The sequence below is a fragment of the Mastigoproctus giganteus genome, chromosome 1, assembly GCF_048544385.1.
Source record: "Mastigoproctus giganteus isolate SK-2022 chromosome 1, ASM4854438v1, whole genome shotgun sequence".
NCBI lineage: Eukaryota > Metazoa > Arthropoda > Arachnida > Uropygi > Thelyphonidae > Mastigoproctus > Mastigoproctus giganteus.
The window spans coordinates 140,840,204-140,867,541 of record NC_143575.1 but is presented as its reverse complement, the minus strand read 5'-3'; the positions used below and the strand labels follow the sequence as shown (position 1 = coordinate 140,867,541).

At 35.2% G+C, this 27,338-nt stretch overlaps 1 protein-coding gene across 1 annotated transcript in view; it reads right to left on the bottom strand.

Annotated features, from left to right (window-relative positions):
• Positions 1 to 5,408: 5,408 nt before the first annotated feature.
• Positions 5,409 to 27,338, bottom strand: part of Rcd-1 (Required for cell differentiation 1) — a 137,890-nt gene continuing 115,960 nt past the window's right edge. The window contains exon 9 of the mRNA XM_090382407.1: positions 5,409 to 5,798. Coding sequence (XP_090238533.1) covers positions 5,621 to 5,798 — 178 coding nt within the window. The 3' untranslated portion in view covers positions 5,409 to 5,620. The remainder of the gene's footprint in view (positions 5,799 to 27,338) is intronic.

Genomic DNA, 27,338 nt, shown 5'->3' with positions numbered 1-27,338 from the left:
TTGTTGGCACCTGACAGGATGAGTCCATGGATTTGTCTTTTTTTTTGCCATATTGTTTCTCCAAACAGCAGGAAGTGGGATTCACTTATCAAACCAGACATTTTTACAATCCTCTAGTCTGTTCTTTGTTAATTGAGCCTATAGTAACTGCACCCTCTTGTTCCTTGCTGAAAGAAGTAAATGAGCCCAGTTTAGTTTGTTTGTTATTTGGTTTTTAGGAGCATTAGCAACTAAGGCCATATTGCTCCGTGAACATGCGGTGGTCATTCCTGACCTTTCCGCATCCTCCGTATTTGGTGGTGACGGGCTCGAACCCCGGTCTAATCAAGAAGCGTGTGCTACTCACTGCTGCTCCTTCCCACCTGGCTACGGAGGCGCCATCCCCCCCCCCCCCCCAGTTTAGTGAACAGCAGTGCTACTCTTTAAGTGACTTTTTGAATTGCACATTCTGAAATGTCTATCTGGTTACCACTGTTGTACCGAGTTGTTTGACCATAGCCTTTCTGTTGGCCTTGCATCAACAAGCTGTTTCTGACCACAGAATCACTGTTGTGCTGATGTTATTGGTTGCTAGACCAAACCTGACACACCCAAAACATGTGCAACTCCCAGTGGGATTAGTTTCCAAGATACTCCAGCCAGTGTATATGGTGACAACTAGCATACCACAGAGTGGCCATTCAGTCAGTTTGTTTAATTTATTTTCTGCTTGTAATTTATTATCTGTTTAAACAAAAGAATATACCTCTAGTATAAATATTGCATAAACTTTAAATATTGTATTTGTTTCAATGTATATGCTTTGTTCACAGTTTCAAAATTTTCCTTAACTGTGACAAGAAAAAAAAATTACTTCAAACTCATTTAACAGAAATTAGTTTCTTAAAATATTCCTGAATATTTTTAGAAACTAATTTAAGAAACTGATAGAATTATTCAATATCAGCATGGAATTTCATACAGAATGATATCCACTGACTTAACAGCATTTATATCATCAGTTATTAATTGAAATTACTTATTTAAAGTCAAGTTGTCATGAAAAAGAAATGTAATGAACTGAATATGCATTTTAAAATTTAGCACTATATGAAAACTACCATGTTGGATTTTTTGTTTTATTCACAATTTCACTGCTAAAAAAGTCACCTTAAGAATTTATTCTCAGCATACTAATTTATTATAAACTTAGAAGGAAAGACTGCTTGATCATTTAAAAACAGGATATGTTATACTCACTTTCATATCTCACAATTTTAAACCTAAATTAAATTAGTTGTACACCCTTGATTATCCAGGTTGTGGTCGAAGTCTGATAACAAAAAAAAACAAAAAAAACCATGAAATCTGTTACAGCTGTTTGTTTATATTTTGTAATTTCTGTTAACAACTCACTTGAAATTCCAAACTTCGTCAGCACTTTGCATTCTGCCAACTAGTTCATTCATCATATTTCAGTAATCCTGTTTTGCTACCGTATGGTCAATTTTAACATTCTTCTCAGGGTTTTAGTGTCCATCATGTGAAAACAAAAAGAGTTGTTCTTCTTATTAAACAGAAACCTTAGTTCATTAATAAACATGAAAAAAGAAGACATCACTCTCACTGACAAGCTTCTGCTTAAATGTGTGTAGTAAAGGAGGGCAAATCGAGGGAAAATTAAAACTTCATGGTTTTCCATTTTCGAAAAAGATGTATACATTAAATTTTTTTGAAACTCAACACTGTATAGTATACTTTTATAAAATATGAACAAATTTATGCAAATAAATTTACATTTATGAGATTTTTTAAAATTTTGTATGTTATCTGGGGTTTCAAATTTCCAGAAAACTATTTTCCAACCGCCTCAAATAATCAGGAATCTACACATGTATTATAAAAAATTTTGATTTTACTGATTAGTGATAGTGGTTTTAAGCTAACTCAGGATTATCTTTCCAATAATCAGAACATGTTGCACATACCTGCCAACTTTTCAGAAATCTGAATTCCTAAAAGCTTTAAATACACATCCATTTTTCTAACAGAATGTACTGGAACAGCATTTCTTCCAAATTAACGACAATGACAATTAATATCATACAGCATAACATAAAAACTGTCATTATGAAATGGTATAAACTATATTTTAAAATTATTTTTATTGAATTACATAGTACTGGCATCTAGCGCCTTTTCCTTTTAAGAAAGCAATATTAACATGCAAAGTGACAAAAACGTTTAATGCTACTATATACTAAGCACTTAAACTAAAAGATACAGTAGATCCTCAAAAATCTGAACTTTCTGAATATTTCTTCATTGTAGTCAACTGTAGGAAACAAAAATACGCTGGCAAATTTTAAAAAAATATATAAATAAATAAAAGAAATTCCACATGCCAAATTTATGTTCCATTAATAATTTCTGAACACCAAGTTCTGTTTTACAAATTTCCTAAAATATATGTCATTGTTACTATATATTTGCAAAGTATAAAGCAGTTCACTTTGCAAGATATTCAATACTAGTTCATAGCATAATACTTAATGGTACAGTAGTATTTATGTAGTTTTTAAGGTGATTTGACCACTGATATCATATCAAACCATTCATAGCTCATTAAAAAAATACTGGTCAATTGCAACATCCATACAGGAGACAGCATTCGAACGCACAATCTTTATTTCTTAGGCAAGTATGTTACCCATCAGAAGTGGACAATCCAGCAGTAAATGTGCAAATGTTTGTCTGTGCAAGCGTGTTCATGTTGCATAGACTGAAAAAAAATCCAACTGAATCATACAGTAACCCTACTTTCTCTCTCTGCCTGAGACACGATTACTACATCGTCAATCATGATGCCATTCGAGAATCCTTCCAGCAGTTTACTGAATTCTGTTCTTTTTGAGAATGCCGAAGAAAAGTGTACATTTTTCAGTACTGAGAGGACTGGATTGGATTGTTTCAAATTTGTGCCAAGGCAAGTCAGGTCAACAGGCACCAGTGTGTTGTCTGTAAAAATTGTGTATTCTACTCTTAATTTTGTGGATGAAAAATCTGTTTTTAGGAAAGAAAAAAAACAACCTCACCCAAAAGTGAATTACTCAATCACAGTTTAAGAAAGGTCCATGAAAGTTCCTTCCATCGAGATCCACTTAACAGAAAGGCAGCAATCTTCACTAACCATGAGGGCCATTACTGAGAAACAATGAGGACAGAAAATTTATTTAGAAATATTATTTACAAATTTCCATCTGCTCCCAAAACAGTAGCTAACAGTACATTTTGCATCAACACCACCTTCTTTGGTTGAAATATTATCCATCAGAGGAATGGTGAATTGCTAAGAATTTCATAGAGCTAGAGCAACTAATTTATTTATAGTGCAGGAAAGCAAACCAAAACCAGCTAGATATCTACGCACATATGATTACTCGTTTTCGTTTGATTCAAACTGAAGTTTGTAAATGCAAAGAGAGATTGGCCTGATGTAGCCGAGTGGTCAGGAGCAGGAGTACAGTAGCACACTCTTTGAATGAACTGTGGTTCAAGCCCGTGACTGCTAAATATAATTAACAATTGCCTAGTGGTTGCGCTATTTTTTTAAAATTAATTTATTTTTGTTTTAATTCATGTTATGGTCTCCTGCTTTTAACAACTATAGCACTCCCTAACTCTTTTCTACTTATTCTTTTTTTTTTTTTTAAGGTCTTAAGAAATAAACCCAAATGCAATTAAATATAATTTTCCTTCCTCTTGATTTCAGTTTTGAGAAAGGGATGACAGAGACTAAATTCTAGAATCATTTCCAGCACAGCTGACATTTGTTTATATCACACAGCATTTTACTGGAAGCTTTGAAATCTAGCTATTTACCATTGCATTTGCACACTCACCTCAGAAATTTTAAAATTCAACATTGTTCATGTGCTCTGTGTGTCTGTACACGTGCAACATTAACATTAATAAAAAAGTATTTTTTCAGTGGTCAATTTTATAAATGACAGCATTACTATTATTATTACTTTAATATATAACATTTATCATGCTTATAACCTCAAGAGGTTTTTAATTTAATATAGATAAAATTTTAAATTTTTAATAGTGTGTAACAAAAGGATGAAAGTGCTAAAAAAAAAGACAAGCATAGTACATTAAATGTTCAGATTTTCAACTTAAATATAAACCGTTGCATCACCAATGCTGTTAAAAGAATGTTGTTTAATGAAATATGAAAAATAATCCCCAAAAAGAGGTTCCTACTTGTAGTGCACTTTAGCACTGGTCCCATGTAAAATGCAATAACGAAAGTTTACTATATATGCAACTAACCCTGTTGATCACAATCAGCACTTGGTCTATATTGGGAAAACAAAAGTTACGCATATTTTGAAAAATGTGATACAAACCTGGTTGAAATTTGTTAAAAGAAGGTTGATTCACATAGTCATAAAAGATGGCAGGTATGATATTATAATAAAAATATCACAACTTGCATTATTAAAACATTTCATTAAAGCATGAAAATTGCTTAATTTGCTAATTGCCATTTTTTTATAAAAATTTCAATAAACTGACAATTTCATAAATCACTAATATACAAAAGGATTAAGTTTATTAATAGAGATTTTAAATCTATTTAACAATTAAGTGTGAATTTAGCTCCAAAATATACTACAGAATGCTAAACTTACACAACATGCAAGAATATTATACAGGGTTTAAAAAGTTGTTCATGATGAATGGTATTTTTACATATTTTACATATTACTTGTATTACACCATTATAAAAACATTTCACGTTTGTGGTGGAATACAGTGATGAAACCTATGACATTTAATAATAATAATAATAATAATAATGTGTGAAAAAAATTGAAATTAGATAGGCATAACTACTTTACAAAAATAACCTTACTTCACCATTTAATGTCAATATTTCAAAAAACAGTAATCGCATTTTTAAGCTTCTAATTAACTTATTCAGCAGCAATTTAACAAAATTCCTTCCGTATATATACAGTTAAAATGAGACAAGAAGAAAAATTAAAATTTTGAAAATAAATTACTGTACTCCTTTTATATAAGGAATTTTATGTATTCATAAGGAAAAACTATTTTCATCAACATTAGTCAGGTCTGGTTATTATGAAAAGCACACCTCAAATATTAATGAGAAGTTAAAATAACAAAGTACATTAAGTTTTTTTGTTTAAATAATGTACATAATTCATGTAAATAAACAATGAGATGCTTTAATTAAAAAAAGTTATTCAAAGAAAACTATTTTAAAGAAAGCATTACTGTCTCTCTTTGAATATAATTGTTTTACATGAAAACCCAATCTGTTTTATTAGTATATTTATTAAAATATACATAAAAAAATAAGCCTAACAGATCATTTATTTTGTATTTTCCATGCCAAATAAATTATCAGCATTTAATTCAAAAGCAAGGCCTACTTATATATGGTATTACAAAGTAATAATAAAGGCGGCACCCTATGAAAACAAGAAAAATCATATTTAACCAGGGGCAGATTTTGCATCTATTACCAATAACATTCTTACTGAAAGACTAAACACTTAAGTGATACAAAACCATGCAAAGTATATTTACAAGATTAGCTGCACTACTATTGCTGAGTTAATGACTGCTGATAAGATAGTCTTGGATCAGCTCCAGCTGATGGTTCTAGATTTTTCAGCAATTGACTAAGCCAATGTTTTGTAGATTTATCTTCTTTTAAGCAACTAGCAAAAGTACTATCCTTCAACTGGTCTGGCAAACACTGTCTAAGTGCTTCTCGTGCCCTGAAAAACAAAAATTTAAGGAAGAGAATTCATCAAACCAAACACTGTTCAGTAAAGTTACAAATTTTTCCATCACTTACAGACTCAAAAATTACAATTCCTGTTAGTTTTACAAATGAAATTTCAAGAATAGGAGCAAGACCACAAGGCATTCTAAAAATATTTCTTGGCTAAATGCCTAAGAGCATAAAAGAGTTTGTTTATGCATGGTATTGCACTTACATCAATTCTACTACCCAGGTAGTATGAATGCATCATTTAATTATATCTCATATTGTGAATACCTTCATGAGTTGCTGAAATATTGCACTGCTTTGAATAAGTAATGCATCACCAATGGAGAAGATTAATGTTACTTATTCTCGGCAGATACCACCACCCAGATGGCAACACTGCGAAGCTTGTTGGCTTACTCATTGGTGGGTAGGCAGGTACTCTGTTGTTGCAATAGTGACAACCCAGTTATGAAGTATAACTCCACAATATGAGAGATGCTTGATGGTGTGTGTGTGGTTTAATCTAAAAATATTTCTTGGCTAAATGTGCCTAAGAGTATGAAAGTTTGTTCATGCATGGGTATTGCTGCATTTACATAAATTCTACTACCCATAGCAGTGCAATACCTTGGCAACTTGTTGTGAAGGTATTCACAATATGATATATAATTAAACGATGCATTAATACTACCTGGGTAGTAGAATTGATGTAAGTGCAGTACCTATGCATAAACAAACTCTTCTATACTGTATTGTTTGGAAGGATTAAAAAAAATTAGCTGGTTGTTTGTGGTGCTGGGTCATACAAGGATGTCCCAGCTGTGTTGTTACCCCATATACTCCCCCCCAATCTAAACCTATTTTAAGGTGCTTATTTTTGCTTGTTCCAAATGATGGATATGAGTTCATGCAGCATTGAATAATAGGTTGTTGTTAGTACACAAGCTCATAAGGAGAACATAAGAAAAACAATACAGGAAGAACTATGCAAGATGTCACAACAATTTCTTAGAAAGATTTGGCACAGGGCAACAAAAATGAGCATCTTATGGTAGGCATAGACCATTTCCAACAAGAAGCATTTTCAACAAACTTGTACCTGGAAGATCCTCTAAAGGGCAAGAGCAATAATGTACACAAATGGTAGCAGAAATGAACAGTCTCTCCTGGAAGATCAGTTGAATCTCATATTCCATTAAAACCTTTGCACAGACAATGTCAGATCTAAAAATGAAAGCAGTTAAGCTGACTGTTATTAATCAGCTTAGTAACACAAATATGCAGTGAAGAAGCTGGGTTAGGTTTCTTTACACACCGGTGAAACTGCTAGCACATGGTAAAGTATTTTTTTCAGATAAATGAGCTATTTGTCACAGATCAAGCATTAAAATGTTTATTTCTGTAGCTTAATACATCCTCATTATTATAAAGAACTGGTGGAGCTAACCCCTACCACACGTTGTAGGTAGCAATGCCAAGTCATTTGTTTGAAGTATATTTTTTCAAAGGACCAGTGAATGATATTCAGATATCATTCCCTGGTTAGATATCAGATATAGATTTAGACTTATTTAGATATTTTGAAGAATTGGCCTATTTCCCAACTTGGAGAATTAAATTTCACTGGACAAGTGTGGTTTAACCAAGATTCAGTCCGTTATTTAACTGTGCTCATGAATATCTTAATAAAGTGTTTTTGGATATGTGGACAGGAAGAGGATCAGTTCATTTGTCAGCCCCATTTGATTACGCACCCAGGTTTATCTTCTTGTGACACATTGTTTAGAATTATTGAAGAAAAGGTTGCTAAACAATGTTAAAGGACTACAAACAAATTAAGTGATGCTGTAAAAAATACTTTTAGAAATGTAGCAATTGCATATTATGTAGAAATTATACAGATAATGATGACATTATGCTTCACAAATATCAATCTTCACTTGGCCTACAGGTCAAAGGGAGACATTGATATTTGTGAAGGAACCATTTTGTTGATTTTACTGAATGGTATATATCTGCAACTAGTGTTGGGGCAAGTAAATATTTGCCCCAACACTAGTTGCATTTAATCATTATGGCTAATGGTTACATTAGCCATAATCATTAATGAATGTCTGTGACAACCTTGGTCCTTGAGGTTGTCACAGACATTCTCTCAGATATACCAGACAAGCTGTACTTGCTACCTGGGAGTCTAAAATGCTGATGGAACTGATATTCGGGTGACACTCAAGTCAAGTGGACCCAATTTCGGTGAAGTCCGGACGGTCTGTGACAGCCAAATCCTCTGCTTGCACCTTCACGATGGTGGGACTGTTAGTAATCCTGGGTATAACCCCCATGCACAAGTACATGGCGGGTGACCACCCAGGTGTGAACTAACGTAAGCAGGGGTCAAGGTGTGGTGTGGCGCCCACACCACATGGAGGAATGCAGCCCCTCTATGTTACCAGGCAGTACTAGGTGGAAGATGACTCTCATCAACCGGTGAAATACCACCACTTTACTTATTGGAGGCTTGAAGTGGTGGAACCCATGTTTAGTCTCTAGAGCTAAGTTCCGGTCAACCCTTCCCTATCTCTTCCATCATGCAGTATGATTGATGACTTTTGAGGTTATGATGAACGTCGTGGCGAGATCCAATGTTCCTTACATTTCGAGGGTACAGCTATAAAACGGTTTTTGCAGGCCGGCCGCTAGTTAGTACACCAGACCGGACCTATTGGTAACTCTCTAGGAGGATTCCGGATCAGCTAGTGTATAATCTTGCTACCTCTACTCTGCCAGATAGTGACTGGAGGGAGTCCGAGTAGTGTTTATGCGGGGAGCATTGTCGAGGCCACGTTATGTCAAGGATCTGGGTATATTCTTACCACATGTACGCCATATCCAAAAATTTCATTACTTCATACAGCATGTCCCACCCACTTTTTCTTACTATTGAATACACCATGAATTGTCAAACTAATAGAGCAAGCTTATCTGCGAAAAGATCAAAACCTCCCAAGGACTTCCTAATTCATTTCACAAATATACGCAGTCTCAATTCTAATCTCAACGATGTCCATTTCCACTTGCAGCCTGCCAAACCTCATGTACTTTTTCTGACAGAATCTCAGTTATCATTTGATTCAACTACTGCTCATCTCAGATGCCCAAATTATTCGCTGTATGATTCCTTTCGCCTCAAAGGTGGTACTTGTGCATATGTCCGTTCTGTTATTCCCTGTCAGAGACTGGGCAATTTGGAATCTCCTCTCTTTGATCTTCTCTGGCTTAAAATCTCTCTACCTCATTGTGTCAAATTCATTTGTTGTCTCTACCGTTCTCCCAACTCGACTAATCACTTGGAGCTCTTTGACTTCCTCTCGCTGCAACTTGACTTTATCCAGTCGAACTTTCCTAACAGTGAGGTAATTTTCCTTGGTGATTTTAATGTTCACAACCCCAGCTGGCTTCCGTTTTCTAGTCACACCGACCCAGCAGGTCGAGATGCTGAGGCGTTTGCAATTACTAATGACCTAGCACAGATTGTTCATTTACCTACAAGAATACCGGACAATCCTAATCATACAGCCAATACGCTTGATCTTTTTCTCACAAACAACCCTTCTAAGTACACGGTCGAAGTGAGAGCTCCTTTAGGCACTTCAGATCACAACTTGGTGATTGTCTCTTCTCCAATGGAACCTTTATCTCATGGCTATTCCCAACTTCGTGTTGTTTGGCATTACAAGAATGCAAAATGGGATGACCTGTGAGATTTCTTTTCTTCTTTTCCTTGGTCGGATTACTGTTTCAAAAGTTCTGATGTCAACGTTTGCTCAGATCGTGTCAGTGAAATTATTCTTGCAGGAATGGAATCCTTTAACCCACACTCCACTTTAAAATCTCGTCCTTTATCTAAACCTTGGTTTTCCAATAAATGTGCTAAGGCTGTCCAAAAAAGGAATGTTGCATATCGTAATTGGCTTGTTTCTAATTCTTCAGTTTCATTTTCTGCTTACACCAAAGCTCGCAACAATTGTAAAGCAGTTATTAATCAGTCCAAACTAGAGTTTGAACAGGCTAAGAGTAGAAAACTTGCTTCTTGCCCTAATGGTAGCCGAGCATTCTGGTCTCTTGCCAAAGCTATTGGCCGCAACTTTTGCCCATCTCTGCTCCCACCTCTGTCCAAACCAGATAGTTCTGTTGTCATTTCAGCCAAGGATAAAGCTGACCTGCTAGCATCCCATTTTTCTTCCAGCTCATATATTAATGATCTTGGTAAAACACCTCCCACCATTCCCAACACACTCCATTCAATGCCTCCTGTGGTCTTCCGTCAAAAGGATATCAGAAGGATTTTGATGAATCTCGATGCTAAGAAAGCTCCAGGTCCTGATAGTATTTCTCCACTTGTCCTCAAAACCTGTGCTCCTGAACTTACTCCTATTCTTTGCCGCCTTTTTTCACTTTCTTATTCTAAAGGTGTTTTTCCTTCTGCTTGGAAATTTGCTCATATCCAGCCAGTTCCTAAAAAGGGTGACAAATCCCTCCCATCCAATTATCGTCCCATTGCAATTACTTCTACTCTTTCTAAAGTAATGCAGAAATCAATTAACCGCCAACTCTTAAACTACCTAGAAACCTTCCGTCTGATCAACGATCACCAGTATGGATTCCGTCAGTGTCGATCCACTGGTGATATTCTGGCTTATGTTACCCATTTATGGACTAATTCAGTGGAAAGGTTCGCTGAAACACAAGTAGTTGCTCTTGACATCTCAAAGGCTTTTGATCGTGTTTGGCATAAAGGTCTTCTAAACAAGCTTCCATCTTATGTTTTGCCAACTGTTTTTAGTAATTGGTTATCCAGTTTTCTCTCTGATCGCTCACTGAGGGTGATGGTTGATGGCTCTCTGTCTTCTAACTTCTCCACTAATGCCGGTGTCCCCCAAGGTTCAGTTATTTCCCCCACTCTTTTCCTCTTGTATATCAATGACCTTCTTCCATTGACTGGAAATCCTTTCCATAGTTTTGTCGATGATAGCACATTGCATTCAACTTTCCATTTTGAGAAACCTTGTCCTGCTCAATCAGCTTCAACTTCTCGAAAATCTGCTACCAATTCCTTAAATGCCGATCTTCAGGTAATTCTCCAGTGGGGCAAAGACAACTTAGTTGATTTCAACCCTTCTAAAACTCAGTCTTGTCTTATATCTCGCAAAAAGGATTCTTCTGCTCCTATGCTTATCTTTAGTGACACTCCAATTTCTAGGCAAAAGGATATATCTCTTTTGGGGATTACCCTGACTTCTAATCTCTCTTGGCACAAGCACATTACAAATATTGCTTCCTCTGCATCTAAAAAACTTGGTTTTCTCTTTCGCTCTCGGCGTTACTTTTCTTCCAAACAGCTGCTCACTCTGTATAAATCGCAAATCCGCCCTGCCATGGAATATTGTTCCCACATCTGGGGTGGTGCCCCCAAAACCTCTCTCAGGCTTCTTGATTCCATTCAGAAGAGGGCAGTTAGGTTAATTAATGATTCATCTCTAACAGAGTCTCTCCACTCGCTTTCTCATAGATGTACTGTTTCTGCTGCATGCCTCTTCTACAGATACTTCCATGGGCACTGTTCTTCTGAATTAGCTTCTATAATTCCCGCTCTCTCTTTCAAAACAGTCCGAACATGTGCCGCCACCAGCCAACATCCATTTACTGTCCAACTTCAAACCCACAGAATCAACTTTTCATCTTCCTCATTTATTCATTCAACTGCCGTTTTCTGGAACAACCTTCCTTCATACGTATTTCCTGAAAATTACAATCTACAGAAGTTTAAGTCCAATGTCAACAAATATCTTCTTTCGTCTTCTCAATCTCCAACCCAAGCACGGTACTAAGTACTATAGGTTCTAATACCTCTCGTGTTTGGGGTTCACATAAAAAAGAAACAAAAAACATGTGTAGTGCTACAAGGAAAAGTTTTAAATTAAAATATAACTGGTGATACTAATTAGTGAAGTTTAAAATCTATAAATATATAAAAATAATGAAAATAATAAATCTGCAGTCATTGTCAATCTACTGCAGGATGGAGACCTCTTCAACAAGTCAAGTTTAGGGAAAAGACCATAATCTTCCTCGCTGGCCCAGTGCAGTTGGCAGATTGACCGTATTTAGCAGTAAGGGACTAAAAAATAACTAAAATATAACGTAATTTATATTAAATATAACAATTTCTTAAACTGATAGTTATATCAGTCTAAGAAATTATGAAAAATTTTATTCCATACCCAGAAAGTGTAAATTATGTAAGTAAACACTAGGAATTTTATTATATATTTACTATTAGAATGTCCGATTAATGTGGTCTAAGAAAAAGGTAGCCCATACAAAGTATATGGACTCTTTGTAATGTCCCTTGGTAGTGCTAAAACAATTTCGAACTAACAAAATAACACATTGAATTTTTTGCAGAAACTGCTCTAGCAGTTACCCTTCTTTCAAGATCTATAAACCTTATGTTAGGTTTGCAGATCTTATGTACAGCTCCCAAATGTCAAACAAATTAGGACTCTCACAGCCAGCATTAATTCTTCAGTAGTTTCTTTCAGTTTTGAGTTTTTACAGCAAAAAACAGAACATCTAATGAAGTGACAACTTTCAGATACACTGACAGGCAGTTAGGTGGCAGGGCAAAAAAAAAAAAAAAAAATTCAGATGCAGGTACTGATTTTATAAACACTAATTGAGAGAGAGGGAGATATTCTATCTGCTGCCAAATTACAATTTTCTAAAAATGGAGTGCAGTTAAGTTAGAAACTAAAAAAAATTTAATTTAAACAAAAACAAATTGTTTTATAAGATTTTTATAGTATTTAGATTGATGGTTTGATTGGAGAAATTGATAACTACTTGCTGCTACCTTAATTTTCTAAAATTAGTGACTTAGCATCCTATATATTTTTTCTCCCTAACTTGAATTTATGATTGTATAAACCACACTCGATACATTCCCTAGTCAATGCTTCTTTGTTCTTCTGATAGGATGTCAGAAGTACTCTAAACCCTGATATAAAAAAAAAAAGCTTCAGAACCTGACGGCATTTCTCCACCTGTTCTCAAAACCTGTGCTCTTGTTGCCTTTTTAAGCATTATTATTCCACCGTTCTTTTTTCCTGCTTTTTAGAAATTTGCTCACATCCAACCAGTTCCCATAAAGGGTGACCAACCCTTCCCCCTCCCAATTATTGCCCAATTCCACCACGTAAAAGCTTTCCAAAGTAATAAGGGAGAAATCAATAAACTGCAAAAACTTGAACTATCTTGAAACCTTTCAGCTAATTAATAATCACCAGAATGGATTCCATTGAGTGTCAATCCAGTGGTGATATACTGGCTCGTGTTATTCATCTTTGGACATACTCAACAGAAAAGTACAGTGAAACTGAAGTGTTTGCTCTGAACATTTTTAAATCTTTTGATTGTGTCTGGCATAAAGGTCTTCTAAACAAGCTCCTGCATCTTATGGTCTGTCAGCTGCTTTTTTTGCAACTGGATATCCAGTTTTCTCTCTGACTGTTCACTGCGAATGATGGTAGACTGCACCGCCTTCTAATTTTTAAACAAAGCTAGTATTTACCAAGGTTCGGTACTTTCTCCTACTCTTTTCTCTTGTTTATTAATGACCTTCTCTTGCTGACAGGAAATCCTATGCACAATTTTTCTGATGATAGCACACTGCATTCTATTTTCAATTTGAGAAACCTTGCCCTATACAAAATTTTTTCCATTTATTTGTACACACATTTATTACATAAAAAAAAAGTAAGATTATCTCAATCTTTTTCGTGGAATACTTACAGTCACTTCTCTCCCAATGTAATAAATAAAATAAGATGGAAAAAAAAAAAAAAATGAATTAATGAATTCCCTCACTCAGAGATATGACCAAATTTGACGTGCAACGGAACTGAAAGCCTAGAGACTCGACCCGACCCCAAGACACATCAAACCACCGCAGCAAGACCATGAGCGTGAGAAGACATTGTGTCAGAATAAATAATTAAAACCACTTCCAATAATAAATAATTAAAATCACAATTAAAAAGATTAAAATCACGATTAAAATTTGGATGAACACTCAAATTAAACGAAATGCACAGCTGTTTCCCTCCCTTTTCGTTTAATTTGAGTGTTCATACAAATTTTAAATGTGATTTTAATCTTTTTTAATCGTGATTTTAATTATTTATTATCGGAAGCAGTTTTAATTATTTATTCTGACACAATGTCTTGTCACACTCATGATCTTGCTGTGGTGGTTTGATGTGTCTCGGGATCTCTCGGGGCTCTTGGTTTTTGATTCCATTGTGCGTCGCATTTGGTCGTATCTCTAAGAGTGAGAGAATTCATTAATTCGTTTTTTTTCCCCATCTTATTTTATTCGTTACATTTGGAAAGAAGCGACTGGAAGCATTCCATGAAAAAGATTGAGGTAATCTCTTACTTTTTTTAAATTTATTAAAAAATCGTGGAAGTTATTGAGCCTTGCAGCTCTGAAATTTTTAATTAATCATTATATACACAATTTTATACACATTCTCATATTACACATAAGACATTATATTATATTAATATTCTCATATTACACATATATATAAGACATTATATTATATTAATATTCTGATATTACACATATATATAAGACATTATATTATATTAATATTCTCGTATTACACATATATAAGACATCATATTATATCTGACCTCCTGGTGCACTGTGTACGTATATCCCAGAGTCAAGGATGGCTCCTAGGCAAAAGCCCGTCTCCACCTAGTTCATCTGTTTTGGCATAGAACCTCAACAAATCTAGCCTAAAAACATGTGCGAGGTATTTTACCACCGCCAATATAAGACAGCTGCTGCCCAGTGCCCCTCTCTAGGCCCGGGTTTACGTTATATATTTGTGCCAAATGCACAAGTCCTGCACCCACCGGATGTAGTGCAATACCAGTGGTTGGCAAATGAATTACTAGTGGAGAACTTCCACAAATTATCCTCACTACCACCAAGAAACAGTAATTATTATATTAAACAGATATTATGAATCAGAGCTGTACTACTCAATATAGTGCGTAGAACACTTCCTTATGATACCCTCCAGAAATTAAAACGAAAAAATTGAAAACTTACCGTTACATTAGAGTAAAATATAAATAATTAAATAATCAATTTAACACAATTCAAATCAATATAAAACAATTAAAAATCAAATTAACGCAATTAAAAGATAAATTAACGTAATTAACAAAATAACGAAAATTTCAAAACAATTTTCCTTCCTGAAGCTGACAACGCTTTTCGACCGTATGTCGTGATCACAGGAATGAAAATTACCGAATTGGGTTAAACCTGACACTTAAATAGAGATTATTTGTCTTCGCGCATGCGCGTAAAGGTCCACGCATCGGAGATCAAATATGGCCGCCGAACATTAACAGAATTCTCGTGTAATTTAATTTCAACGGTTTCTGCAATTAATAGTTGCGTATAATTACATTGAACGTTAAGTATTTTGGCCTCGTTAAATAAAAAAGTATGTTTTTCGTTAATGGCATGAAAGGCTAATTCTGACGCTGCTGAACAAGAAGCACGAACAGAGGCTTCATGTTGATTTACACGAATATTAAGAGAAAATCGGGTCGAACGCTGATAAGACGAGTCGCAATCACCGCAAGAAATGTTGTATACCAGATCATTAATTTGTGTTGCGAACGCTGAAAGAACCAAGCGATTGTTCAGTATAGTGTGTAACTTCCGTATTGGCCTAGCTACAATTTTAAATTCGGTATCTTTAAAGAATCTGTTAAGCTGTTTGTGCCACTGTTCAACGTATGGGACAGAAATAAAGTATTTTTTGATATTACTATTGATTTTTGTAGTATTTTGTATCCTATCCTTAGCTTGTACCCTAATTCGGTTTATTGTGGTAATGGAATAAACCCTGTTTAAGAATCTGCTAGTTAATATTTGTATTTCTGAGTACAAAGCAGAATCCGTCGTTGAATATTTATAAGCATTAAGAAATTGATTAAACATAATCGTAGGATAGGATACAAAATACTACACCAATCAACAATAGTAATATCACAAAATACTTTATTTCTGTCCCATACGTTGAACAGTGGCACAAACAGCTTAACAGATTCTTTAAAGATACCGAATTTAAAATTGTAGCTAGGCCAATACGGAAGTTACACACTATACTGAACAATCGCTCGGTTCTTTCAGCGTTCGCAACACAAATTAATGATCTGGTATACAACATTTCTTGCGGTGATTGTGACTTGTCTTATCAGGGTTCGACCCGATTTTCTCTTAATATTCGTGTAAATCAACATGAAGCCTCTGTTCGTGCTTCTCGTTCAGCAGCGTCAGAATTAGCCTTTCATGCCATTAACGAAAAAATCAAAAACTTACCGGTACATTAGAGTAAAATATAAATAATTAAATAATCAATTTAACCCAATTCAAATCAATATAAAACAATTAAAAATCAAATTAACGCAATTAAAAGATAAATTAACGTAATTAACAGAATAACGAAAATTATTTACTTTTTTATTTAACGAGGCCAAAATACTTAACGTTCAACGTAATTATACGCGACTATTAATTGCAGAAACCGTTGAAATTAAATTACACAAGAATTCTGTTAATGTTCGGCGGCCATATTTGATCTCCGATGCATGGACCTTTACGCGCATGCGCGAAGACAAATAATCTCTATTTAAGTGTCAGGTTTAACCCGATTCGGTAATTTTCATTCCTGTGATCACGACATACGGTCGAAAAGCGTTGTCAGCTTCAGGAAGGAAAATCGTTTTGAAATTTTCGTTATTCTGTTAATTACGTTAATTTATCTTTTAATTGCGTTAATTTGATTTTTAATTGTTTTATATTGATTTGAATTGTGTTAAATTGATTATTTAATTATTTATATTTTACTCTAATGTACCGGTAAGTTTTCGATTTTTTCGTTTTAATTTCTGGAGGGTATCATAAGGAAGTGTTCTACGCACTATATTGAGGTAAACTCCTCTTATTATTTTACTAATATTAAACAGAGATATATATATATACGTTATAGGTGGTAGATGGCTTTCATCAACCGGTGAAATACCACAACTTTGCTTATTGGAGGCTTGAAGTGGTGAAACCCATGTTTAGTCTCTAGAGCAAAGTTTCCGGCATCCCCCCCCCATACTTCTCCTTCAACCCTAACCCAAGCACGGTACTAAGTACTATAGGTTCTAATACCTCTCGTGTTTGGGGTTCACATAAAAAAAAAAAAAAAAAAAAAAAAAATATATATATATGCAATACTTTTTTTTTAAATATGCTCAGAGTCTCTGAATTCCTGAGAACCAAAAAACAATATGTAACATACAATGGACAATTAACAACAGTCTAGTCCATCCGCTGGAACTTTCAAACCTGTTGACAAGCACAATGAGAGAGCTACTAAATGATTCTCATAAACCTTGTGTTTCATAGAAACCAATATTTATAACAATAATTAACAAAAATCAAAGCAACATTAATGAACATAAATCAACGCAATAACAATCCATATAAGTCAACACAATAACAATTAACTTAAATCTTTTGTTTACACATAACCCTTTTGTCTTTTGGTCATTTGTGAAGTCAATTCCCAGAAGAAGCTGAAGTTCTTAGCTGAGTCCTCAATATGAAAACTGTTCTTGAAGTTTGCAGAGCAGTAAATTTATTGTGGTCTTCAACTAAGATATTTACATTGTTCTCCAATAAGTTTGGAACCACAGACATTAAATCCGCTCTAGGTTGAGAGTACAATGGACAGTTCAGAAGTACATGAATCCATATTTCATATTCCCACAAACAGCCTCAACTTCTCAAACATTCACCATCAACTAGTATTAGTAATGGCCATATGGTGCAGGGAAGTCTAAGGCTTATGTTGCACCAGCCAAAAAATAAAAAATAAATAAAAAAATAAAAAAAATTCCTTAAATGCCTATCTCCAGGTAATTCTCCAATGGGGTGAAGAAGAATTAGTTAACTTCAACACCTAAAACTCTGTCCTGACTTATTTCTTGCAAAAAAGACCATACTGCTTCTAGGCTCATCTTTGATGACAGTTTTCTAAATAAATATTACTTCAGCCAACTGCCACTCCCTGAAAAGCAATATCATGGTTACCAAATAACTTTTGTCCCATATCAATAGTCAGATTTTAATCCCATACCAATTCCTTCAACATATTTGCAAGATACCAACCAGAATATACCCTGAACTCTACAACTGTACCATTCTCAGAAACAATGCTGTTTTAAAAAATGCGAGTGCTCAAATGCAAACAAATCTAACATAATACTTGGAAAGATGCCACTAAAATATCTAACATAACACTTGGAAAGAGGTTGCCAGCATATGGGTACTCACTAACTAGCCATATAGTACCACTTAACCAAAATTATCCATTAAACAAGAACACTAAAAATATTGTTCTTGTTTAATGGATAAGAACACTAAAAATAGTCAAGAGTTTGCCTCGCTAAAAGTAGTATAAAAAAATGTACTGAAGTTCAAAATAAAATAACCATCAATTAAGCAGTATCTTTCCCTTTCTTTTTTCCCCTCCTACTTCCTTTTCTATACTGGGTTTCACCACAGATTGGTTATAAAAAAAAAGTTCTGCTGTGATTCCTTCCAAAGCCATAAAAATGTTATTGTATTTCTAAGAACTAACATGGAAATGATATAAACACAACATTGACTCCATCCCCTTCCAGTCAAATTCCTTGTGAATCATACCCTGATTGATCATGTGTTTTGTCAAAACACATGATCAGTACAGTCTTGATTTTGAACTTCTGTAAATTAAATTTCTTGGGTCTTGGCGATGACTTTGAAGTCTACTGCATGCTCTGATGTTCTGTCTCCAGGTTGTTGTTGTTAGTGTGGACTTAATGACACAAGGGGTACTGAGGTCAAATTGTATCTGTTCATGGTTTATTTACAGGCAACTTGATCTCCAGATTGTAATGAAACCCAACACATCTCCAGTGGAAAAACATTTGAGGAAATTAGGATTGTTTTGACAAGTCTGGATGAAGTCTTTGCATGAAGATACTCCTTGCTGCTTCTCCTCACCCATGAGTCCATGTGGCACAAATTTTGCACAGACCTTCCTTTTTCCTAAACCTTCACGCAGAATTTGACAAGTCATTTCCTTATTCATATCCAACTCATCAACCATCATTCTGAGGGTCAAACAATGATCTCTTTGCAACTCTGTCCTCATTTTGAGAGTTTGAAGGACATCCACTTCTTGGACCATCATGAACATCCTAATTTCTGTCTTTGAACTGCTTATACCATTCAAACACACTGGTAAAACTTAACATTTCATCCCTATATAGTTTTTAATATTTCAGACATTTCTGTTACAGATTTTCCAAGTTTAAAACAAAATTTGATATTCGTTCATTCCTTATAAAATCATGGCACAGCACATTAATGCTACTAACTGCTATTATTATGTCAAGTTATGTTAGTAATGTTAAGCATCACATGGTGTTTTTATCGATATATGCAGAAATACTGAATGTACAGGGCCGCCACAAAACTAAAACATTATTGCATGAATAACGTTTTATTGCATGCATATGACAAATCTGAAACCACTTCCACGTGCGTGATAGAGGATGTCTTCAAGTTTTTATTTACCAATCAGAAACCATGCATGCTGCAACACAATTTCAAAACTGCGATCATGGAGAAATTCCCAACAGAACTCCATCCGCTTGGTTTTATCAATCAACAGCTTCTGTACAAGCTGCAACTTGTAAGGTCTCATCAGACAGCTATAATATGCTACACACTGTTGATTAAACTCACAACTGACATGACTTATGGGTTTCCCTGGACTTCTGCTAAAGAATTCAACTGTGCCCACACTGACATTTATTTCACCACCACACAACACAAACAGGCATTTTTAAAAAATTAATGCACAATTTTAGGTGTACTTGGGTATTTTTTTAAAAATTTATTCAAAATTTATGCATAACTGGTGACAGACTGCAGCTCATTAAACCAAAATACACATTGCGCCTTCTCAGGGTTGTTAAGTTCCACCATGATTACTGTTTTGTAATTATGCTGCCATCTACATTGAGTGGACAGAAATCATGGGATACCTAGACATGGTATCTCAGAGGTCCCAACATGTGCCAGTTGAACACGCCCCAGACCATTACTGACCATCCACCTGCCTGAACAGTTCCTTATTGATATGGCGGCTGCAGAGCCTTGTGCGGTTTTTGCCATATACACACCCTCTCGTCTGCTCAAAATAACTGGAAATGGGACTCATTGGACCAGGAGATCCATCTCCAATCATTCAAGGTCCAGTGCCGATGTTCTTTCACCCAGTTGAGGATTAGAGTCCTGTGTCATGGTGGTAGCAATGGGATTCTGGTGGGTCGGTGGCCCCCATAATATACTGCAGCTATTGTTTGCCTGATGGTCTTGGTGGAGACGTTTCTGGCACCTCCCTCGGTTGAGTTCGGCGATGATTTGTGGCAATGGTTGGCTGAAACAATGCAAGACAGACATCAACGACCACGTTCATCCACCACTGTTCTCCGCTCACAGCAATGTCCACGATGAGATGTTATTCTGGAAATGGTGTATCCCCAATACACTCTTGAACGGGGATAGTGCAATTTCTATACCAACTCTGCGATAGAATGACTCATGCATCGGGCACCCATTATCATCCCTCTTTCAAAGTTGGTTAACTGATAACAGTAATGACGGTATGCTGCTGCAACAGATTATGGAAATTTTGGGCAGATGGGCTGAGAAGATGCAACTGAAGTTTAACACTGACAAATGCAAAGTACTGCATATGGGTAGCAGTAACCCCAGAGAAATGTACCAACTGAACTGGGTGGTGTTACCTACGGGTAGTTGAGAATGAAAGAGACCTGGGGGTACTTGTGCATTAAGATATGAAGTTTTCTGAGGAGTGCAGACAGGCTGCCAGAGCAGGTCATGGGGTCTTGTCAATGATATACAGGAATTTTGCTAGCAGAGATAAGATGATTATCCCCTTGTATAAGGCAATGGTCAGGCCACATCTTGAGTAATGCATAGAAATCTGGAAGCCTCATTTTAGGAGGGATTTAGAGTTGCTAGAATGAGTACAAAGAAGGGCAACAAGACTAGTGAGGGGAACAAAGGGATGCTCTTACGAAGAATGGCTTAAGTCCTGCAAATTGCAGTGTCCGGAGACTAGGCACCTGCGAGGTGATCTGATGGGCAACAAGACTAGTGAGGGGAACAAAGGGGTGCTCTTACGAAGAATGGCTTAAATCCTGCAAATTGCAGTGTCTGGAGACTAGGCACCTGCAAGGTGATCTGATTGAGGTGTATAAAGTCTTGAATGAATTGAGCAGGCTCAATGCTGATGAGATTCTTCCTCTTGCTCAGATTACAAAACAAAATTGCGAGGAAAGACAGTTATCGAATAGATGTGTGGAAATGTGCCTTTAGCCACCGGGTAGTTGATTACTGGAACAAAACTTTTGGAGCGAATGGATGGGTGAAATGAAGGGTGTTTTTTTTTTTTTTTTTTTGCTGATGTTGTATAAGCTTGCATTCTTGCATCATATGCCTCTACTAATGCTAAAATAATGCTAATGCTAACTCAATGTTTATCCATACTGACATCAAATTACCATCTACATGAATGCAGTGTACCTATATACCTACCAAGCGGTGGGTTCATCCACTAGCGAGAGGGGTGACAGCGTCGCATTGCCCAGGAACCCCATGAATTCTGTCCTTTCAGTGTACTGTAGAGTACAGTTTTCCATTTTCCAATTGGTTTTTCCAGTCAATAAATCAAGAAAAACTTGAAGACATCCTCTACCACCTGTAAGTGGTTTCGGATTTATATCATGTACAATATTCGCACAATAATGTTTTAGCTTTTTAAAGAAGGTTGCAGATACCTTGGATTTGTGGACACCGAAAATCCTCTATGCAGTCTGTTGGTAGAAGGTTGGGGTGTGTGCGTGTTTTTTATGTACATAACAAACTGAATCCTGTATATAGACTTTCTACAGTACTTTTTTTTTTTTTTTAATAATATTATTATTCTGGAAGTAGCATTTCTCAGTTTAGCAGTTTTATTGCCTTGCTAAGTGATACATAACAGTGAAACTGCATTGGACAACCTAAAGAAGTTTGTAAACATTCCAGCCATAGCCACCTGCTCCCTAAGTAATCCAGTCATCCCAAATTAATTAGAATTGCTGTAATGACTTTGTTCTTCATCTGACTTCACTGTAAAAGTCCACTGAACAACAAAGCATATGTCTGTCAATTGCCCTTGAAAATGTCCCATCCAGGAGGCTGAAAATACCAAATGAACATCTGTTAATGTGTTCACGTGCATATTACAAAGTGTTCGTTTTGGAGAGATAGTTTAACATATGATTTCTAATACTTCTAGCTGAGACCCAAGCCTTAGTGTCTACTACAACAACAGGTATCCATTAAGGGAGGTTTCACTGTGTACGTATATATGTATGTGTGTGTGTGTGTGTGTGTGTGTGTGTGTGTGTGTGCGTGTATATATATATTCATTTATTTCCAGTGCAAACAAAACCTAACCGTATACTGTAATGGAAAGAACAATAAGCAGTGAAACAGAAGAGGATGCAGAAGACTGATGAGAAAATAATACAACTCTATCTTCAGTTAAAGTGTCTCATCAGTGGCAAAACATTATAAAATCAATGAGTCAATGGTACGATCAATCAAGAAATCGGAAGAAAAAAATCTGCTGTAGAAATCTAAGTGGTACAAGTAAAGCTACTTATCTGAAATGTACAGTAAACCCCCACTATTCGTAGGGGTTACGTTCCTGAGAAATGCCGCAAATACCGAAAACGCGAATACTGAGTTATGGCTCCCATAGTAATAAAAGGGTTCTGTTCCAAGGTATGAAATATATAAGAAAAACTAGTCTAAAATTTTGTCTATGTATGTATTATATGTACGTACATAATATGACTATGTACATAGACAAACATAAGGCATCGAAATGAAAATAAGAAACAATTTAATATTTATTGGAAAGTTCAAACCAGACTTTGCTAGCTAAAAAGTTTATCCCGCCAGTGCTATTGCCAGTTTCACTAAAGTGTCGATAAAGGTGTTTTGCCCTTTCACAAATGATGAGCAAACTTAACAGAATTTTATTTTGAGTTCGGTCTTCTATCCACAGATTTAAAGCCTTTTCCATTTTTTCTACTTTAACATCACAAGTTACAGAGCAAATTCTGAAAGCAATTAGTGTGTTTTCATGGACACTACGGCAGATTTTTCCTTCTCATTTCTTGATTGATTGTACCATTGACTCAATTGATTTTATAATGTTTTGCCACTGACGAGAGACACTTTCACCATTAGAAATTTTGCCTAATAACTCAATTTTACTCACTAATGTCATCACACTCTTTGATCTTTTCACAATTCCCTTGTTATTTGTAGCCATATTTTTGCAGGGGTTAGAAAAGACTTGTCCACAATAAAGGCACTTTCTTTTAACTGTTAACACACTGCAAAATGGTAGATTTTTCACTTTTGTAAGCATATCAATTAAAAGCAAAAAACGACACCTTCCATGACAAGTGCATTACACATACTGAACAAGGATTAGTAGGAAACATCTGTACTCATGATTTTGTCACTCTTCTTCCCCCACCCACTGAATGCTGTTTTGACCGGACAAGATGATTTTAGCCACGCCCATGTTTTTTATGGCAGAAAATGTTCACAGCGCTTTAAAATTCACATATTTTTAGGTTTAATTTTATATTAAATCAGCAACTGCGAAACCGAAAATACAGATACCACGAATAGTGGTGATTTACTGTACATTAAATTAAGTTATAATATAAATGTTAAATAAAATTAAACCAAGAAAAAAAATGTGAAAAAGGGATGGACTCCACATTTAATGACACAGCAAATACTATTTTAACAAAAATTTCACTATAAAAAAATATTTTCATGTCCAAGATGATTCCCTAATTATTAGTACTTTGCAAACATCTGAATGAACTTGGTTCTGATGTAAAGTTGAGTACAACTAATTATTTTGAAATCATGAATGGTTACTGCAGGAACAAATACCTACTCATTTGGTTAACTGTCATGTCTGAAACTCACTACCAGGGCTCTCAAAATGTTTCTAAACAAAAATTTATTAAAAAAAAGAAAAAAAGAAAAATAAAGAGCCAAATATCAATAACTTCTACCTCTGGTAGAAGTTATTGTTTGAGTAGAATTCAATCATCTTGGTTTTGTGCCAAAAAATATGATGACATTTTGACTGATAATTATGAAAGTTGAATTTTGGATTGGGGCATGGTCACAATTTTTAATGTTTCATTTATCAATATAGTAATAAAGAGCAGGATTTAAACTGTTTAGTTAATATAATGGCTTTATTGTTTATGGTGGTCAGACTCTGAATTAAAACTGGATGGCTAACTAATACCTACTACCACGGGCAACAGCAGGGCTATTTTAGGACTAATACCTATCATAAACTGATCTTCTCAAACATTAAAAATGTTGAGAACTAATAAACTTCAGTTCTGCAACAACTATGAAGTAATATGTATTTGTTGAACTTGTATGCAGTAGTATAATATTGCTCTTCAGTGTATCCTCCATAACAGTATAGTGGTTTTGCCAGTTGTTTGGAGAGGCCTTGGTTTAAAAAAATGTTACAGACTGGTGTAGTTTATAAAAGCCTCTTCAACTGGGGCTGTGGTTAGCCAATTTTAGTCATGGGGGGGTCAGGTTCATTCAGTATTTATCAATTCATAGTACTGGATGAACCTACTGACAGTGATTTTTCTTTTATAATTTCATTTTAAATAGATGCAGATGCTGAAATACAACCAATGAATGAAATCCATTTTGAAACTAACAAAAATGCTCATGTATTTTGGTATATAGTGTTATGTGACCTGTTTTAGATGCATCCATCTAAAACAGTTCATTCACAAAATCACATTCACAAAATGTTCAAAACAGAACATGCAGGCTACACACAATATTTTTAATGCTCTTGTTTTTTTTTTTTTTGGTAGTTGTTGGCGCATCGGCTTCTGTGGCCATAATGCACCTCCCAAGGTTTTTGCAGTACTTTGATCCAAGCCCGAGGCGGGAATCAAACCCGCGACCTTTGGGTTGCCAGGCAAGCACTTTACCCACCCGGCTAGCTCGGTCGGCTAATGCTCTTGTAGTTTTGTCCTAAAAATGACTTGCTTCCTCAAAGACAATTTTGTCCATTAATATGCCAGCTTTACTTAAGCTTGCTGCATTCTTTATATTTGGCAAATAAAAATACATTACCATCATCACTACAGTGAAAAAATTGTAAAAAAAGGAGAGTTCAAATTAGGCAATTTGAACTCTCCTTTGAACTCTTCCTGCTTAATCGGCCAGTTCTGTCCGATTAAGCAGGAAGTCTCAAATTAGGCAACAAATGATAAGCCCATATAGCTAAACCAATTCATTACACCACATGCAACTTTTGCAGCTAATTTAACTGTTTTATGAGTGGTTTTAGGCTAGTTTTAATTAGCTTCCATATCTTGCAAAAAAACATGAAGGCTAATTAAAGTTGCACAAATTCCCAGTCCTTGAGTGGTCTGGGAATTTTGTGCAATGTTTTCTGATAAGACAAACAAATTGTACTTATACATCCAAATTATATTGTGAAACCAATATTAAATGAATTACAAGCACTTACAATCTGTTGAAAAAAATTTTGCCTCCTTTATACTAAGGTATAAAGGCAATGGAGGTATATCTGAATTTCATTCCCATTTACTTTGTAGAAAAAGTTAATCTCGGTTACAAGGTTTCAGAAATTCTGTGGCAACATAGCAGATCTAGACAAGGCAAAGAGGCCCATCAAGGCTCCCTTTGGGAGGAAATTACATTTAAGAAATTTTAAGATCCTTCAAGTCCTAGAATTTTAGCAATTCTAACACAGAAAATGTCTGAAAATCCAGCTTCAAATTTATCCAGGAAATACGATAAACTGACATCTAAGTGGTGGTAGACAACATAACATATTGTTTTCCTCCTCTCCTTAATTCTTGGAGATTTTAATGCATAATAAAAATTCTCACACTGTTCAGCCCTCACAGATAGCAGTGGTTATAATGACTGTCCTCTCACACCAGGTGAAAAAGGCTCAAGTTTGAATCTGTCAATGATGTGAGGAATTTTTATGTTGTGGTCTTGTAATTCTTGTTACATTGTTCTGGTGTAACCTGTTATGTTGTTGTGACCTTATAATTTGTTATCTTTTTATGATTATATTTTATTGTTGCTTGATTCAATATGCTGATCAGTATATTGAAGCTTTTATCAGTATACAAGATAAAAAAATTAATTGTGCGAAGATTATATAAAAGCTAATTTTCACACCTAGATAACATTTAATTAAATGTTATCTAGGTGTGAGTCCGTTCGACATCTGGCAATCATGCTGCTTTGAAAAACTACACCAATGTTTTAAACTGGGCTAAAGTTTTGTATAAAAGTGCCAAAAATCTGTCATATAAATCAACTTAAATTGGCTCTTCCCTATATATGGCATTAAAAAAAGCAAAAAAAGTAACAACTGCAACAGCTGAAGATTGTTTTGCTGTTAATTTTGTCCCTATACTTTATAGTTATGCATTTTCAATATTTTAATGGTTGGTGTGCCTTAAGCACAAAAGCAACTTATGCCACAAGGTGGCAATACCTCTGCAGCACTCAGGATGCACTCTTCAGTTGGTTTTTGTATGCATGCTGGATGAAAAACCTAACTTTCAAGCAAATAAAGCATGAAACTCTCACTCAAATCTAACTCAGTCACACTGTTAAAAAAAGCCAATAAAGCTCTCTGATCAAGGTGGGATTTGAAGCCATGTCTTTTTCACATGTTGTGGTAGAACACAGATTTGTAATTTCTAGTTATTCTTTTATTATGCAAAATCTAGTGAGAACAAAAAAAACACAGATTTGTAATTTCTAGTTATTCTTTTATTATACAAAATCTAGTGAGAACAAAAAAATTTTGGATTATTGAGGACTTCATAAATATTTTTAAATAAGCATTCAATAATCAAAAACATCTGATAATCCAGCACTTCTGCAATTCCATTATGCCGGAATACTGGGCTTATACTGTACTATAAGCCCAGCAGGAATAAAATTTTCATTCACCCTAAAATTACCCTTCTCTGCTTTTCTTGCAACTGAATTCACTGACGATTACAGAATAATCCAATGCTGAAGAAACATCATTCTCTACAGAATGAATGAACAATCCAAATAGGTGTTTCTGTGCCATAGTTGCCCAGAGATAGATCTTAATCAGTTACATTTTTGGAAATTTCCTTACAGCAGATGCAG